At 47.5% G+C, this 18213-nt stretch overlaps 2 protein-coding genes across 3 annotated transcripts in view; one reads left to right on the top strand and one right to left on the bottom strand.

Annotated features, from left to right (window-relative positions):
• Positions 1 to 14821, top strand: part of MSS51 (MSS51 mitochondrial translational activator) — a 38626-nt gene extending 23805 nt beyond the window's left edge. For both annotated transcript variants that reach the window (XM_061599841.1, XM_061599840.1), the window contains 2 exons: positions 11372 to 11465; positions 14051 to 14821. In XM_061599841.1, the coding sequence (XP_061455825.1) occupies positions 11372 to 11465; positions 14051 to 14288 (332 nt within the window). In that variant the 3' untranslated portion in view covers positions 14289 to 14821. The remainder of the gene's footprint in view (positions 1 to 11371; positions 11466 to 14050) is intronic.
• A 2731-nt stretch (positions 14822 to 17552) lies between these two features.
• LOC133371893 (cytoplasmic phosphatidylinositol transfer protein 1-like) overlaps positions 17553 to 18213 on the bottom strand; it is a 64080-nt gene continuing 63419 nt past the window's right edge. The window contains exon 10 of the mRNA XM_061599842.1: positions 17553 to 18119. Within this exon, the coding sequence (XP_061455826.1) occupies positions 17854 to 18119 (266 nt within the window). The 3' untranslated portion in view covers positions 17553 to 17853. The remainder of the gene's footprint in view (positions 18120 to 18213) is intronic.

Here is an 18213-nt window from a genome sequence, read left to right as displayed (position 1 = left end):
GCATATAGCCTATGAAGCTGGAGGCTGCATATAGCCAGCATGGTTAGATATATTCATGATATGCATCTCCTCCTCCATTAATTTGTCTTATCTCCTTTGGAAAGCTTCTAGACACCAGCCCGTCTTGTGGCAGGGAGTTCTGCAAGCTCATGTGTGAAGGTTCTTCTTTCAAGTGTTAATGCAATGATGCAACATTGCTGGGGAAACTCAGGGGTGGGCGTGAGCTGTCTGCATCAGCTGGTGTTTGGGCCTTTCAGTAAAAAGGATGAGATACTCATAAGCCCCCTTTCCCAGTGACAGCAATTTGTGGGGTTCAGAAGGCAGACACAGGGTTTCTCCAAGCAACCTATTTAATGAGCATTCATCTGGATTGGCTTGCACAAATCTTATGTGGAGGTTAGATTATATCTGGTTTTTATTGAGCATTCATTTAGAAATGTTTGTGGGAAGGTTATATAACCAGGACGATTTGTTCTGCATTCATCCTGATTAGCTTGCAGATATTTATACATCTCCTGTTATTAGTTCATCCCACACTTGTCAGTGCATTTACCCCTCACTTCCCTAACTGCAAAAAGTCAGTTTTCTTTTTCCTTGAAAGTGGATTTGTTGCACAGCAGAGCTTTAACCCACTTTAATTGTGCAAGCCTGAATTTCCAACAGCCTCTTGAATCCCTCTTGCCATATACTGACAGTCTGCAGGCAACGATGCTCACCAAAGGACGCCTCTGGACGCCAGATCTCTCAGCTCCACACATGCTAGGGATCACAACTGTGCTAGTGAGCACCAAATTCTGTCTAGTTGTCTCAAAGGAAGCCATGCTCCCCCCCCCCCGCATCAGCTGTTCACTGCTGACAGTGTGTTATCATTGCTGGGATTAGGCTGAGCATGAAAGAACAGACGGACTCTGGCAGGGCTAATCAGCTCATTAGCATACCTATCACTAACGAGCAGGTAAAGTGTGAAGCAGCTGTAGAGGACTATTAAACACTCAGCCTCAAACACAGCCTGGGAAAGCATTGGAAAATGCGCTGGAAACTGGCATGTGCCATAATGTGGCGCAATCGTAAATAATGTGGCGTAATCGTAAATTAATTTGATATTTTTTAATTGTACCTTGTGTATTCTATTGTAAACCGCTTTGAGATCTTTCAGACAGTAAGCGGTCTATAAATGGAAATATATAAATATATAAATACATACATAAATAATCGTATGCATGAAAAAATGCCTGTAACTGGGATCCTCAAGATGCATTCTGCCCTATTTCCCCAAGGGAGGAGACATTTTTTCAACAGTTTCTTGGAGGCTGCGGGGTCCTGGCAGGACTTCTTCTTTCCCCCCCCACCCAAGGGTGCTGATGTTGCCACAGCAACTGCGTTGGCACCCTGGCCGCCATTTTGCACCTTCCACAATGCTGGGCTCCTAACATTGTTCTGGGGCATTGTGGGGGGGTGGGAGGGGGCGGATGCTGGCCCAAGTCGTTTTGCTGTCTGAGGCAAAGGGCAAGATGGCGCCTCCCAGTGGTGGGTGGTGCCCACTGTGACTGGGAGTGCGGAAGTCAGAGAGACCCAGAATAGTTGGAGCCAGAGCTGATGAGCGGCGCAGTGAGAGCCAATGACGGGTAGAGCCAACTCATTCCAGTTTTGCCCCCATTCTTCTCTTCCCTGCTGAGTTCTACAAGCGGCAACTCTGAGACTCAAGAGGAAGTTTACAGGAGGTGCCACCCCCTGGCCTGGCTGCAAGTTAGGCAGGCAGGTGAAGGCTGGCTGAAGGCTGGCAGGGCCCCATTTGCCCTTATCGGCCAGCCAGCCTCTGTGGGGGTCTCGCCCCATTCCATGCACAGGAGCTGACCACACTAGGCTTCGAATCTTACTTCAGCATTCACTTTACAGTTAGGAGCATCTAGGAAGCTGCCGAAAACTGAGTCCAACCAGTCAGGCTCAGTGCCGTCTACACTGACTGGCAGAGGCTCTCCAGGGTTTCAGAGAGGGAGCCTCTCCTGAGAGCAGAAGGCAAGCTTAGGGGGCGCGGCACAGGCTACATGGCACACACACACACAACTCTGTCCACTCACCACCCCCTCAGTATCTTCCGCCTGAGGCAGCCGCCCTGGGCTCCTACTGCGAAGAAGGGCGGGATATAAATAAATAAATGGTAGGGCTGGCCCCAGGCATGGAACGGTAGCTGACACACACACTGGAGGAGGAAATCCCCCAAGGTAGCCTTCTTTTTTCTACGAGACTTGGGATGTGACACAGGACTCTTCTCAGATAAGAAAAAAGTCTTCCGAGACATTTTGCCTCAGTCCTAGATTTTCTTTATTTCCCTTTATTTATATCAAGCATTTTTTATATCCCACTCTTCAGCCTTTAAAAAACAACTCCCAGAGCAGCTTAGAAATGCCAGTAGTCAGGCTTGCAATCTGAAAGTTGTTATGTGCCTTCAAGTCAATTTCAACTTATGGCAACCCTAAGAATCAATGACCTCCAATAGCATCTGTCCTGAACCACCCAGTTCAGATCTTGTAAGTTCAGGTCTGTGGCTTCCTTTATGGAATCAATTCATGTCTTATTTGGTCTTCCTCTTTTTCTATTCCCTTCTGTTTTTCCCAGCATGATTGTCTTTTCTAGTGAATCAGGTCTTCTCATGATGTGTCCAAAGTATGATAACCTCAGTTTCATCATTTTAGCTTCTAGTGATAGTTCTGGTTTAATTTGTTCTAACACCCAATTGTCTATTTCGCAGTCCATGGTATGCACACAGCTCTCCTCCAACACCACATTTCAAATGAGTTGATTTTTCTCTTATTTGCTTTTTTCACTGTCCAACTTTCACATCCATACATAGAGATCGGGAATACCATGCTCTGAATGGTCCTGACATTAGTGTTCAGTGATACATCTTTGCATTTGAGGACCTTTTCTAGTTCTCTCACAGCTGCCCTCCCCAGTCCTAGCCTTCTTCTGATTTCTTGACTATTGTCTCCATTTTGTTTAATGACTGTGTTGAGGTATTGATAGTCCTTGACAAGTTCAATGTCCTCATTGTCAACTTTAAAGTTACATAAATCTTCTGTTGTCATTATTTTAGTCTTTTTGACATTCAGCTGTAGTCCTGCTTTTGTGCTTTCCTCTTTAATTTTCATCACCATTCATTTCAAATCATTACTGGTTTCTGTTAAGTAGTATGGTATCGTCTGCATATCTTAATGATTGATATTTCTCCCTCCAATTGCCACACCTCCTTCATCTTGATCAAATCCTGCTTTCCGTATATGTTCTGCATGTAGATTAAACAAATAGGGTGATAAAATACACCCATCTCACACCCTTTCCAATGGGGAACCAGTCAGTTTCTCCACATTCTGTCCTTCCAGTAGGCTCTTGTCCAAAGTATAGGTTGCATATCAGGACAATCAGATGCTGTGGCACCCCCATTTCTTTTAAAGCATTCCATAGTTTTTCATGATCTACACAATCAAAGGCTTTGCTGTAATCTATAAAGCACAGGGTGATTTTCTTCTGAAATTCCTTGCTCCATTCCATTATCCAACGTATGTTTGCGATGTGATCTCTGGTGCCTCTTGATGTAGCACAAAAAGAAAAAGGGCAGAGGAGGGAGGAGGGGGAAGAAAACACACGCACCCCCAGGAGTGACTCCAGTCGTCCTTGGCATTTTCAAGCCATGTATCATTCATTTATTATTGTACAGACACAGACCCGGTATACAATACAAAATTAAAATAAACAATGTCAATCAAGATACAGAAATAAAAATAAAAATAAAAATGGGGGCGCCAACCTGAACTTATGGGACTTGGTTTTTACGTATATGTTGGGCTGCGTGGAGGAATTTGGCCACCCCAATAGCTAAAAGCTTGTCTGTGCCTGAAAGGAGAAGTTTCAGCTTCTCGGCTGTTGAACTTCCCGGCAGTTTCTCAACCATAGGGTTTAAGAACCTGGTACGTTCATTTGCCCATAAAATGGGCAAATAAAAAAAACATGAAACACAGATTCGATGTCCTTCTGACGGCAGGGGCAGAATCGGTTATCGTAGGGTACCCCACGATAGCGGTCGTCAAGAAGGGCGGATGCTAGGCAATTAAATCTGGCCCTAGTAAAAACCAATCTATAGCGTGGGAAATCTAAAAACTCCAAGTAGTGAGCTTGGAAGGGGGAATGAAACTTTAGGGCTAAATGAAGTGGAGAACATATTTTGGCGGCATTTGCTACATCTCATTGGAGGTCAATGTCCTTTATGCGATTAACAATGATCCTTTTGGCTGAACAGTAGTCAAATAAGGCTAAGAAGTCCGAAGAAAGACCGAGAGAGGATAATTTATGCTGAATGGCTTTAGCCCATGAACTGACAAAACAGTCTTCCTGAATGGCATTGAGATAGCCAAAGGAGGGGGTTGCTTGAGCCACCTTGAACCAAAAACATAAAGTTCGAGTCCAAGAAAGGCAGTCTAAGGATGGAAGACCGGCTTCCAGCTGTAGTACTGCATTTGTAACACAACGGGGGACTCCAAAAATTAGGCGAAGAAAGCTGGAGAGAACAGCTTCGATTTTGGGGCCAAAGTCCTTTATCCAAACTGGGGCACCACAGAGAAGTTGTGCAGCAATTTTGGCAAGACAGACTCTGGTGGCAGCAGAAATGTATTGCCCACCTTTGGAAACAAAAAAACGGAAGAGAGCCTTAGACATGGTCTTAGCGGAAGCCACAGCTGTACGGATATGGAATGACCATGATAGAGAAGAGTGGAATATGATCCCCAAATACTTATATTGTTTAACTTGGGAGATCCGCTGGCCACTAATTACCCAATCGGACGTAGGAGAGCGAGAAGAGAAGACTAGTATTTTGGTCTTAGTGAAATTAATGCATAGCATGTTATCTGCACAATAGGCTATGTATGCACGGAATAATCTCTTCAGGCCTATTCTTGATAGAGACAGTAGGACCGTATCAGCAGCGTACAGCAAAAGAGGGCAGGCATGATCAGCTATTTTGGGAGGATGGAAGACAGGGGAGTGACAGATTTGACTCAAATCATTAAGATTAAATAGGGTGGGAGCTAATATACAACCTTGTCTCACTCCCCTGGCAACAGAAATAGGATTGCTTAAAGAGCCATCTATGCCACATCTGACCCTAAAGGTAGAGGGTTGGTAGAGTTGGTAGATGAGGAAAAGAAGCCTTTTGTTAATGCTAGAGTGAAAAAGCTTTGTCCAGAGTCTGTCTCTGGGGATGGAATCGAAAGCAGATTTCAGATCGATAAAGGCCACATACAGGCCATTTCCAAGAGAGCCAGAGTATTTTTCCACCAGGTGGTTTAGCAGGAAGCAATGGTCAAGTGTGGGTCTATATTTTCTAAAGCCTGCCTGCTCCAGGCCCAAAATATTTTCCTCCTCAATCCAAGTGGATAGTCTATCACTAAGATGACCTGCGTATAATTTCCCAACTGTAGAGAGCAAGCTAATAGGTCTAAAATTTTGGGGATCATCTTGAGCCCCCTTTTTGTAAATAGGGATCACTATGGCGTCAAGCCAAGAGGCAGGAATACGTCCAGAGTTTTCAATCATGGTAAAAAGGTTAGCTAATAGAGGGGCCCACTAGTCCTGATGGGATTTTAGCAAGTCAGGGGGGATAGCATCTGGGCTGGGGGCTTTGCCAGCCTTCAAACGTTTGATGAGGAATATAATCTCACTTTGAGAGACCGGCGGCCATGATGGAAGATCCACAGAATCGATTGTATCTGGCCAAACTGAAGAAAGAGAAGGAGATTCCTTAAAGAGGGCCGAAAAATGATGTTCCCAAACATGGGAAGGGATATTACAGGCAATGGGGTTTGCGGACGACAGGGCATCAGTGACAAGAGCCCAGAACATTTTGGAATCATTCAGTTTGGATGCGTTAAGTAGCGCCTTCCAACCTTCTTGTATGGCCTGCCTTTTTTTGGAGGCTAAGAGAAGTTTATAGGAGCATTTTGCAGAATAATATTCCGGCGGTAGTTGATTAAGATTATTGGTCCTATAATTACGGTAAATCCTTCTCAGATTTCTCTTTGCTTCCACGCAGGTATTATCAAACCAGTGGGCATGATGGTGAAGCGTACAGGTTTTATGGTGGGGAGGATTAGGTTTGAGGAAAGACTCCAAAGCAAGAGTCAGAGTGGAATAGCCCTCAAAGCAGGTTTGGACATCTAGGATGCGTCCTTTAAGGACTTGACCCAATGGGGAAGCTAAAAAGGAGGCTATCTTATCCGAGATGTCAGATGACCATTTAATTCTCTTGTATCGGGGAGAGAGAGAGTTATATGGGTAGATGTTTGTTGGCATCAAGTGACCACTCTCAAACACTGAAAGTGTAAAGGTTAGAGGGAGATGGTCACTATCCAATCTGTTTCCCACTGTAAAATTAGAAATCCACCTAAGTAGTTGGGGAGAAGTCAGAACATAATCTACCACACTGCTGCCCCGACCCGAAAGATAGGTGTATTCCGCTCGGTTATCAATCAGATGGCAGCCATTCAGAATCGTCAGATTATAGCAGCCCGCCAAAAGGGCCAGGCAGATCCCTCCAAAATTCACCTTCTGATCTTTAGATGATTTTTCGTAAGTGAAAATTAAATTGTTAAGGTCTGTAGCGTCCCAAAGATTGGAAGAAAAGAGAGCGGAGTTATTAGGGCCAGTCCTAGCATTAAAATCCCCCATAATAATCAGGGGGACTCGGGGGTAAAGGGATTCTAAGTCTAGAATATAGCTCTCCAAAGCTTCCCATGCTTGTTTAATATCCGCCCTAACTGAAAAAGGAGGGATATAAACATTAATCAATAGGAGAAACACAGCACTAAGTTCCAGTAAAACAGCCAAAGCCAATGAGCCGCATGGAGGAAGTTTTGTTGATTTAACAGACAGAGAGGTTGAAAGAAGAATGGCCAGTCTAGCCTTAGGTCTGCCCTTACTCAAGGGGGGTACAGCTGGTAAATCAATGGTTAAAAAACCATTGAGATAAATTGAGTTCATAAACCAGGTTTCCTGTAAAAGGATTACGTCAAAATTGGAGAGATAGGAGACCAGATCTGGGGATTTCTGCTTTACAGCCCACCCAGCAATGTTCCATGATAAAAAAGGTAATTTGCTCCCTAAGGTCAACATGACTGGCCCCAGATGGGGGAGGATGGGTAAAAGGAAAATTCATGGGTGATTCGAGGAAGGGGCCAGGGGAAAGTCAGATGGGAACATTGATGAGGGAGTGGGCTGAAGGTGAAAGCGCAGCAGATGAACAGCTGGGAAAAGAAGGGTTAATCAGATTATCTTGGATATCAGAGCGAAGTAGAGCCTTCCCAGTCGAGATAGCCTCTACAGACCTTACGGTGTTTACCCTGTTAAAAGGGGTGAGGGAGCATTTCCCAGTCTGTTCAATGCTCTCTCCAAGGACGAGGCTGCCACTGTCCAGTGGAGACTTTGAGACTGAATCAGCCTCTTCTGTACTACAAACCATCTGTGCACTCCCGTTTGAAAATATTTAACAGATGGACCTTAAGCTGATCAAGACTAAGCAGGACATCAATTTGGTCCTGGGGGCATAGCGTGTCGAAGGAGTTGATAATCATTTTCTCTTCCTCATTATACTGGTCCACAAAGTTACTAAGAGGAGGACTGACATCACAGTTTCTGGCCGTCCGGCTCTCTGCAAGATTAGTTGAAGTAGAGGCATCAGTAATAAGTGAAAGTTCAACTGGAGTCCGATCCTCTGGATCCGCCCGGTTCTTCTTCCTTGCCATCCGTAGAACAGTATTAGATCTGCGATTGATGGAGGAGGCTGAATTGAGAAGTGGCGAGGGGGCAGAAACATTGATGAAATAACGTTGAACCCATATGCCAGAATTCTTCAACTTCTCCTTCGCGTTATAAATCTGAGAGGCAATGTTCACGGAATGGAAGGAGACAATCAGTCGCCAACGGGATGTATTGGATGACAGATTCACCATTTGCTTAGTATAGCTCACGCGATGCGTTGCAGAGAGAGTCCGACTAAAGCAGGAGTCCAGAAACGGAATGCTCGGGAAAGAGGGCCATCTACCTGAGGTCCTCAGATAGCATGTGATCACGAGGTTTTCAGGTTCTAATTTTAGATTCCAACAAGTGGATTCGGAGATACTTGCTGCTGTAGATGAAGGAGCAGAGGTTTCCCGCCATGTCGGGAGGAGAGAAAGGTTTATCCCCGGGGCAGCATTGCTTTGTTCAGGAGATAGATGAAAGTTCCTGTCATATTGAAAGAGGCCCAACTTAAACCCCTCAAACTTGGGGGGCAGCTTTACGGGAGAATGATACGTGTCTGGATCTTTCTCGGCGGGGATAGACAATGTTCTCAGGACCTGGGGACCAGACTTGCCGACGTCCTCTTGAAGATCTTTACACAATGCGGCTTTCTTATTCCTGACAACAGCATGAGGCTGGGCGGCTGGAGAAGGGGTTGGTGGAGAGTCCTATAATCTAAATAGCGGTTTAAAGTTCATTTTCCTATCTCCAGCTGATTTTGCATTTTTGATGTTCTTTGACTTTTTGGCCCCTAGTAATGGGCGTTCATGAGGAGAAGGTCTCTTAGATTTCCTCCTCAAAACCGTCTTTGGGCGGCAAGAGTTATTAGGTGAGCTAGGAGACGAGCCTGTGTTACTAGATTTATTTTCAAGGAGTGAACCCATAGCCTGGACCAAGGTGGTTAGTAGGTTGTTTATTTCAGCAAGGTATGCTTTTATCAGGCACAGTTCTTCCGTCACAGGTTCTCCACTGCTCAACAAAGGGGGCTTAAGGTTCGAGGGATCCGAATAGGGGAACTGCTCATGCTTGGAGTGGTTGGACAATGGGGGATCCGAGGGCTCCTGTGACTCATGCAGTGAGTCTAAAGTAAGCAGTTCATTAGGAATACTGCCATCAAGGAGGATGAGAGAGCAGTTATAGCCAGCATCAAACAGTTCCTCAGCCAAGCTTTTGGATTGAGAAATTTCCCTTGCTATTTGCATGGGTAGTTGCAAATCCAAGGACCATTCACGTGAGTATTCATTGTAGTTTGGAGCCTTCTGAGCATCTGGAGGTAAAAGGGCAGTGTCAGAGCTTCCAGAGCTTCCAGGCTTAGGGGGGAAATATTGAGTGATTTTAGGTTGTTCATTTGGCAGCCGCTCTGCCCCCGGGGATATACCCAATTCTCTGCATTTCTGCCTTGTGTATATCATTGGTGCTGTGCACCTCCGGCCTCTGAGCAATGAGAACGTAACGCTGAGAGTCAGAGGTCACTTTCAAGGCTGCCTGATAAACGTGTTTCCAGACCCCAGGCAGATACAGAGTTCAGGGAAGGAGAAATATCACAAAGGAGTGTAGGCCAATAAGTAGAAGTTTGAGGCAAATACAAAACAGGCAGAGCAACAGAACACCAGCTTCTTATCTCCTTAGCAGAGATAGCAGAGTTGAAACGGCCAAAAGACTATGTTGTTTTGCATAAAACCAGAGGTCAGTGGCCATGCAATTAGTGGAGAGATAAGAAAGAAAGGAGAAGAGCTGAATCATGTCTTACCATGGCGGCCGCCAAACTGGAAGTCCCAGGTATCATAACGATGGGCATTTCCCCCATATTGCCTGTCAAGTGCTGAAAGGCAATCCAAAACTTTTCACAAAGGGGGGAGGGGAGAGAGAGCCATTCTGTGGCACTACAAGGGTGCTCCCATTTAGGATCAAGGCAATGTTCTACTGGCTCTCTCCACTACATTCCGTAGGTATTAAGTTATTAGTACCAGGATAGTAAAATGCCCTTGTAAATATGCAATCCCCCTGGCACATCAGTTCAAGCTTGGAAGAAATGTCAGAGGACTTTGCAGACTAGGAACAAATTTCCCCCCCGCCCCTTCCCCAAACGCTATGATCCCATAACCTCAGCAGTGTCACGCCTCTCACGTTTCCCAGTTATGACGTGCGAGAGTGTTTGGCATCCTAGTTCCAACAGCTGCACAAACAAATCCCTCACTATTTTCTCTCTCTCCCTCTGCTGGGGATGTTTCCAGGCTACATCCTCTTTATGCCAGAGGTGTGATTTACGAGTGGAATCGACATAAGTCCTGTCTAGGTTTCAAAGGGGACAGGGAAGGGTCCTGGCCTTGCAAGGTAGAAGTGTACTAAACTGGCATTATGCACCAACAAAAGGTGTGATGTGTGGGCTCTCTCTGAGCAATCTCATACCAACGTGCCATCATGCGATCAGCCTCGGGGGGGGGGCATGCACAGACAGTCAGCTGTTGGGCTGCCCTGTGGCCTTGTCTGACATCCGCTCTCTGCAAAAAGCGTGCGAGGCGATTAAAGCGGCTCATGTCTCCTGGATTGCTTCACACTGCAAGCATGGGAGCGTGTGTTGTATGCCTGAACAAAACACATCAAAAAACAGAGGCATTGAGGGGAAGGCTAGACTGAGACCCTTCTTCTGTCAGGTTTTCTGAGAGTTTCACCACATCACAAGGGGCAATTCACTAGACATATAAGAACATCAGAACAGCCCGACTGGATCAGGCCAGTGGCCCATCTAGTCCAGCATCCCGTTCTCAGGGTCGCCAATCAGATGCTCCAATGGGAAGCAAGGAGGATCTGAGAGCAAAAGCACTCTGCTCTCCTGCAGTTTCCAGCAACAGGCATTTGGAAGCATAGCACCTCCGACTACGGAGGCAAACCATAGCCATCATGGCTAGTAGCCAGTGATGGCCTTACCTTCCATGAAGTTGTCATCTTCACACCACCATTAAACTGCTGACACTCCCCAGGGAAATATATTAGGTCAGTCAATGCTGGTCCTTCTCAGAGTAGACCTACTGAAATAATAGCCTAACTTAACTTTATTGAGGTGAGTGGATCTACTCTGATTAGGGCTTAGCTGAATCTGTGCCCCGCCAGGTGTTGTTCAGTGGATTGGTCATAGCTCAGTGGTAAAGCATCTGCCTCGCATGCAGGAGGTCACAGGTTCAATCCCCGGCATCTCCAGGTAGGGCTGAGAGGAAACCCTGTCTGCAATCCTGGAGAGCTGCTGCCATTCAGTGTAGACAGCACTGATCTAGATAGATCTATGCCCTGACTTGGTATAAGGCAGCTTTCTGTGTTTCTGAGTTGGACTCCAACTCCCATCAGCCTCCATGGCCAGTAGCCAGGGAAGATGGAAACTATAGTCCCACAGCATCTGGAGGGCCACCGGTTTCCCTATGCCTGCCTTTACAACACCGCACAAGTGCCCTGGGAAAGATTTTGGAGAGTGGGCCATAAATCCTCGAATAAATGAAGCCCAGTCATCATACGCAGACCAGCCATTCCCCGTCTCCTTCTATCTTAGGGTTCCATGCCTGCCAAGACCTAATGGAGAGTTGGCTTCCCACTTTGCTGCTTCTTCGGGATTACCAGATCCCCTCGCTCTTCACTCTCTACAGGTAAGCACATAGATTTTATCTCTCTCGCCTGTTCTCAGTCACCAGCATAACTTAGCTATGTATCCATCGCTTGTGGTAAAAGTGGGCAGATCAATGGACATGACTATTACCTTAATAAAAGAGGCACACTCCAGCCATACTCAAGAGGTTTCTACAAGGCAGGGGTGCAGGCTCCAGGGGTCATAGACTCATTTTTGGGGAGCTGGGTCCCAGCCAGGTCCCTATGTACAAGCCAATCAGCATGAAAGGGAGTTTGTTATCCACTGAGAAGAGTCCTGCCCTTTCATGCTGATTGAAGCCACTCAAGAGTGAAAGATGAGTTAGCCACTGAGAAGACGCTTCTCAGTAGTTAACCCACAGCCTCTCCTTTCATGTTGATTGGCTCTGAGGGACGTCTCTGGTAGCAAGGGACAGCAAGGGAGAAAAAGGAAAGTGGAAAAGAGGATGTGGCTGTAAGGGGGCATTGGGTCACTGTCATGAAGGGACTGTGCACTTCTGAATCTGCCACCACACTACTGCTACTGGGGATGTAAGAAGGCATTGTTTTCTATTCTGCTGTGCGTTTATCACATGCAGCACTGTTTCCTGTTCACTGCAATTTATCTTCTGCCAACAACTATGTTATTTGTCTCACTGTCTGCTCTGGCGAAATCACATAACATGCAATCAATTCTATACATTACGTTGGCATTGCGTTATTCCACCCTGCTCGTTTCAGCGCAAAGGAAACATAACACAAACGGGAGGGGAGACGTAATCAATTATGCATCGTTTGTGGGCTGAAAGCAACACCACCAGGTAATATCCATCACGTTCACTGGATTGATTTCCATTCCAGACGTGGGACGAATTATTGGCAATTTCCGCATCGGTTTCCATTTTGGTCAGAATTCATCCACATCCTGAGTTTCTACACACAGGCGGTCCTCTTTCTAGGCAAGCAAGAAGCATCACCACATGTTGACACATTCCAGGCAAACAAAAGAGCTCACGGAGGCCACAAAGCAGGGCCAGTGAAGAGTGTGCCCCGGAGAGAGGGCATTGCCTAGGGATAGACCCAAGGTCCGTATATAGAAATCTGCAGGGCCACATTTGGCCCCCGGGCCTAAGGTGCCACACCTGTGTGCAATCCAATTCTTTTTCAACTGGAGGATACCAAGCGTTGAACCAGGGACCTTCTGCTTGCAAAGGATGCGCTCTACCACTGAGCGATGGCCACTCTTCTGTCGTTTTTAAAGTCTACCAAGACTGTAACCAAACACAGTGTGGCATCATCAGGGGAGAGGGAACTCTCTGCTGAAATACGAGTGGCCAAATCTGAATTGGGATTCTGACAGCTTTTGAAGATGCGCCTGTTTACACAGGCATTCCTTTGATTGGTTTGCCTGAGCCTCCTATTCAAATTGCTGCAAAGTTTTACTGTATATTGTAAGATTCTGTATTCAATTTTCAATAGAGATACAGATGAGGTGGCAGAGTGAATGGGTGGGGGGAGTTTCACAAATAAATACATACCCAAAAGGAGGCAATGAGAAAAACTCGCTATTGTGAACATGTTAACATTGTAATGGGTTTTACTGTGCATTTTAATGATGGAGGTTTATCTAGTATTGTTTCTGTAATCCGATTTTTATATAAACTGCTTAGAAACCTTTTTTTTTTTTTGCATATAGTGGTGACTCACCCTCATCATCTTTAAGGAAGATGTCTGGGCCCCCACTCCGCAGAAGGGTCCCCAAACCTTATACCACATTCTGAAAGAAGTGGTTCCAAGGGTGCTCCCAGACAATGGGTGGCATTCGATGCTACTCCTACTCAGAGTAGACCCATTGTACATATATGACTAATTTAGGTTCATTAATTTTAATAGGTCTGCTCCGAGTAAGATATAGTTGACTACAACCCGACCTGTTTGACTGTTCATCCTGAATCGTTTGTGGGGAAGTTAAGACGGCGTTGGCTATTTAGTCAGCATTCATTCCGATTGGCTTGTGGGAAGGTTAGATGACGTTGCCTCAAAGCAAATGTCACTGCACACTTTCCAGTGCACTGTCTCCATCACCTATCACAAAAAGCCCGCTTCTCTAAGAGTGGGCTCGTTGCGCAAGAGCTCCCAATCAACTCTAATTGCGCAATCTGCATTTGCTGTTATGGGATTGAATCCCACCTGGAAAACAGCAACAGTCTGCAAGTGCCCCAAGACTATTAGATCCAGAGCAGTAGCATTGTGGCAAATTCAGAAGTGCAGGGTCCCTTCACGATAGTCACAGCCACGCCCCTTCTAAAATTATAGAAAAATCTCGCTAGGCTTGAATACCACTTTCTGCTTCTCTATCCTTGTTAATGCTTTCTTCCCACAACAACAGATGTCCCTAGGAGCTAATCAGCATGAAATGGGAGCATGTTAGTTACTGAGAAGAGTCTTCTCAGTAGCTGACTCGCCTCCTATTGGCTCATAGGATACTGGAGGCATAGGGACCCTGCTGTGACCCATCTCCCAAAAAAAGTAAAGGATCTAAGACTACACCCCTGGTCCAGAGTCTAAAATCACCTAGCTATAGGACTGACTTTCTCCTTTTTCCCAGCGAACAGGAAATGAAGAGTTCTCTCAAGATTTTGATGGAGCTGGAGACCCAGATCACGGGCTGTGGGGCCAACCCCTTCACCTCTCTCAAACCTGAGCAGGCCCACTCAAACCCTAACAAGCCTCCTGTCTATTGCAACTCCCACTACATTATGTTCCACGGGCTGTCTGGTCCTCCGGAAGAACCGGACATTGGAGAGCTGGATGGGGACGAACAGGTTAGAGATGGGGCAGCATAAGCAAAGCAACCTCCTAACTCCAAGGAGCTTTGTTTCCACCACCCCTACGTTCATTAATTGTCATGCAATGGGCAGAGATGCCAGCCGTGAAGTGGCTGTTTTTGTGCTTGCTCAATTTTCAAAGCTGGCCCTTCGTTTGCAACATAAGAGACGGGCCCAGCGTTAGCAACTGGGTAAGGGGCATAATTCAGGGGGAGAGTCTGTTTTGCACGCGGGTAGTTGCAGGTTCTGTCCCTGGCATCTCCAGGTGGACTAGGGAAGATCCTTCCTTAAAACCCTGGGCTGGCTATGGAAGGTAGTTGTCTAGTGTAAAGTGGATTGTCAACCCACCTTAGAGTGTATGGACCCCTGGTCTAAAGATAATATAGTATGTTTTGTATACACACTGAACAATATATTCACATGCATTAGGTGGTAAATGTGAATTGTGAATAGAGACATCACCACTGGCCACTGCTAGCTAGTATATGTATTTTTTGAAACCATTTGTTTCATGATCAGTGCACATAAAAGATTTGAATTAAAATTTAGAAGACAGTGTGACTTTTTTGAATGTGGTACTCCCATTCTTTCGGGTCAAAATCCTTCTCCCAAGATGGGCTCTCAGTGACTTGGGCCTAATGCAGTCAAATGTTAAGAGGATCACAGCAGCAAAGTCCAGGACAGGCTGTCAGGGCCAAGAGACAGTGGGCGATTGCTCGACTACTTATTAGATAAGACCCAGTCTCTCAGCCTAACCTCTCGTGAAATCCCCCCTCCGTAAACAAACAAAATGGTAGGAACAGCAGTTTACCACTCACAGAGCTACAATTCCCAGCACCCTTAAGAAATGAAGAAAGTCTTAAGAAAGGACACTCTAAAGAAAGAAAGTGCTTTTGGGGAAATAATGTGTTTTAAATGTATGGTGTCTATGAAGGCTTAGACTTGACCATGAAGCCTCACTGGGTGACTGTGGGGCAGTCAGCGTCTCTCAGCCTAACCTACCTCACAGGGTTGTCGTGTGGAAAAATGAGCAAGGAAGGGAACAGAACCATGTTATCAATAAAACACAAATCACGAACGATGCCAATGCCGTGTGATCGCTGCGGGTGTGCCAAGCCAATTCCACAACCACAAGGATGCTTCCATGAGGAACTGCCTTTATCTCTCCATTTTTTTTAAAAAAAGAAAGAAAATGCGACATAGCTGCTGCTACTACACAGATCACAAATTATCTACATAGGATTTTCCCCCAGACCCCATTTCCGAGCCTGTGAAACGCAGGCAGCCCCGATGGCTCATACATCAGAAAAGTACTGGCCACAATCCATCTTTGCCAATTGAAACTCAGGCTCTCAAAAGGCTTGGGAAAACGCAGGGCCCGCCTGTTCTCAGACACCTCTTCCCCAAAACCTGATGGTGGTGTAGATGTAGTTTCCCTTAGCTTTGGCAGACATAGTGTAAGTGTAGCCCAAAGGTGGCTGGTGAAAATACACATTGCTGGCTTCTCTCTCTGCCATCTGCCTCAATCTTCTCCTCCCGAGAGCTTGGATGGACCTCATGGGGGTGAGGGCAGAGCCCCACCCAGACAGCCCTTATAAACATGCTTGACCTTGACAGATAACGGGCGTATGGCACCAGCGTATGTTCCTCAACTGACGACTTTCGACCACGCTGTTGACTTTCTGGAGATGCTTTTCCCTGCTCTTGGCTTCTCTGCAACGCTTCCATTCATTGGGGGAGGTTGGGCATTTTCTGCGCGTCAGGATGCAAATTGGCTGCTAGCCAGGGGCCTGGGCGGGGTGGTCTGGGGAAACCAAAGGGACCAGCCGCAAAAGAAGCAAGGAGACGACGCCTACACGACGGAAGGGAGGGCAGTGCCGTTCCGGCACAAGAAGCCGTGCAAATCCCCAAAAGGGTGCTTGCACCAAGAGGTCAGAGGCCACGTTAAGACTCAAGAGGTTTACATCTGAGGCATCTGCAACGCTGCTTGGCAGCCTCCTGGCATTTCTAGTTTTCCCCAAGGCAAACATTAGATGCTGGTGGTGGTGGGGGGGGGGGAGTTGGCCACAAGGCGAGGGGTGGCTAGGTTATGTCCACGCTGTCGGAGGCAGTGCGCCAAAATGCTGGAAACCGCAGGCGAGGAGAGGGCTGTTGCGCTCAGGTCCTGCTTCCCAGAGGCGGCTGCCTGGCCACTGTGAGAACAGGATGCTGGACTAGATGGACCACCATTGGCCAGATCCGGCTTCAGAGCTCTTCTTGTCTCCACATGAAAGCAATGAGCGTGGCCAGAGGCAACCACGGGCAGGGCTCGCTCCCTCCTGGGCAACCTTTCCTGCAGAATACGGCTATTCAAGGAGGATGAGGCTATCAACCGCTGCAAGCCACAGCGGCTATGCTCCATCTCGCCTGTTGGAGGCAGTGGTCTCTGAATGCTCGTTGCTGGGAACCACAAACGAGGAGAGTGCTGCTGCTGCACTCGGGTCCTGCTTTTGGGCTTCCCACTGGGGCATCTGGTTGGCTACTGTGGGAACAGGATGCTGGACTAGATGGATCTTTGGCCTGATCCAGAAGGGTTCTTGGTACATCTCTAAACTACTCTCCCTGATGGTTCCAGTGTCAGTGGCGGAATACCTATGAATGCTCGTCGCCGGGAATCGCAAGTGGAGAGCTGCTTTCTCACTCAGGCCCTGCTTTTGGGCTTCCCACAGGGCCATCTGGTTGGCCACTCTGAGAAGGGGACGCTGGTGGGCCTGAGGTCTGATCAGGCAGGGGTGACAGTGGGAATCGAGTCTGGGCGCTTTTGCATGCAAGACAGATGGCCTACCACTGGGCTATGGTCTCTCTGCTAAAACGTAAAGGAAGCTTCCAGTCCTCACGGTTCTGAATTAAACAGAAACACAGAAGCCACCTTATACTGAGTCAGACCTTTGGTCCATCTAGCCTGATATTGTCAACACCAACTGGCAGCAGCTCTCTGGGGATTTAGGCTCCCACACTTACCTGGACATGCCAGGGATTTAACTTGGGCTCTCCTGCATGCAAAGCAGGTGCTCTGCCACTCAGACATGGCAGGAGACTCCCCGCACAACAGCTGGCCTGTAAACCCTGGGCTGCCCCCCTATGCTGCAAGCCAAGGGAAATCAAGGCAGATCAGTGAACTCAACCTTTCTACAAGGCAGGATCAGGGAGGGGAGAGTTACACCGTGACACAGGAAGTCTGAGAGGTACGGTCACCAATGCCCAACGAAAAGGCCGGGATCCTTGGGTGGACACCAGCTGGAATAGGTTGGATGCATGTTTATTTCTCAAAGGCGCTCCCAAAATCTGGGGAAGGGAGCAGCACGCCGGAGTTGTAGGCCTTTCCTCGGTCCAGCAGACAGGAGTTGCCCAATTCAGGACAAGGAGCGGTTTCAAATGAGGCATTTAAAAAGAAAAAGGAAAACACCCAAATAATTCGAAACTGGACAAATGCAAGGCACGTGCCCTTCTGTGGGACTGAAGTGCGTGGGGGGCAACACCCCTTTCGGAGGGAAGGAGCGGCGAACAGGGAGCTGGGGCGTGCACGAAGGGGCCCCGGCAGGTGTCACTCCGCATTGGCGCGCTCCCTCAGGACCGGCAGGGAGACCATTTCCGGGGCCGACTTCTTCCGGGGTCTGTCCTTGGGCACGGCAAGGAAGTCGGGCGCGTCGCCACTGAGGGGCGTGGAAGGGGCGCTGGAGGGGGCGCTCTGGGTGTTGGGGGGCAGGCGCACTGCGCTGATGGAGACGGTAGGCCCCACCATGCCGACAATCTCGTTGGTGGCCTCCTGGGTTTCTTTCTCGTACTGGCGGACCTCGTCCATCGTCATACCTGCGGGGAGCGGAAGGGGGGGTAGGATGAGAGCTTGGTGAGAAAAAGCAACACCCAGCTCACCGGATTCCTGGGGTAGGCCGTGGGGTACTGC

The sequence above is a fragment of the Rhineura floridana genome, chromosome 17 (assembly GCF_030035675.1).
Source record: "Rhineura floridana isolate rRhiFlo1 chromosome 17, rRhiFlo1.hap2, whole genome shotgun sequence".
Taxonomy (NCBI): Eukaryota; Metazoa; Chordata; class Lepidosauria; order Squamata; family Rhineuridae; genus Rhineura; species Rhineura floridana.
This window is presented reverse-complemented; position numbering and strand designations above follow the sequence as displayed.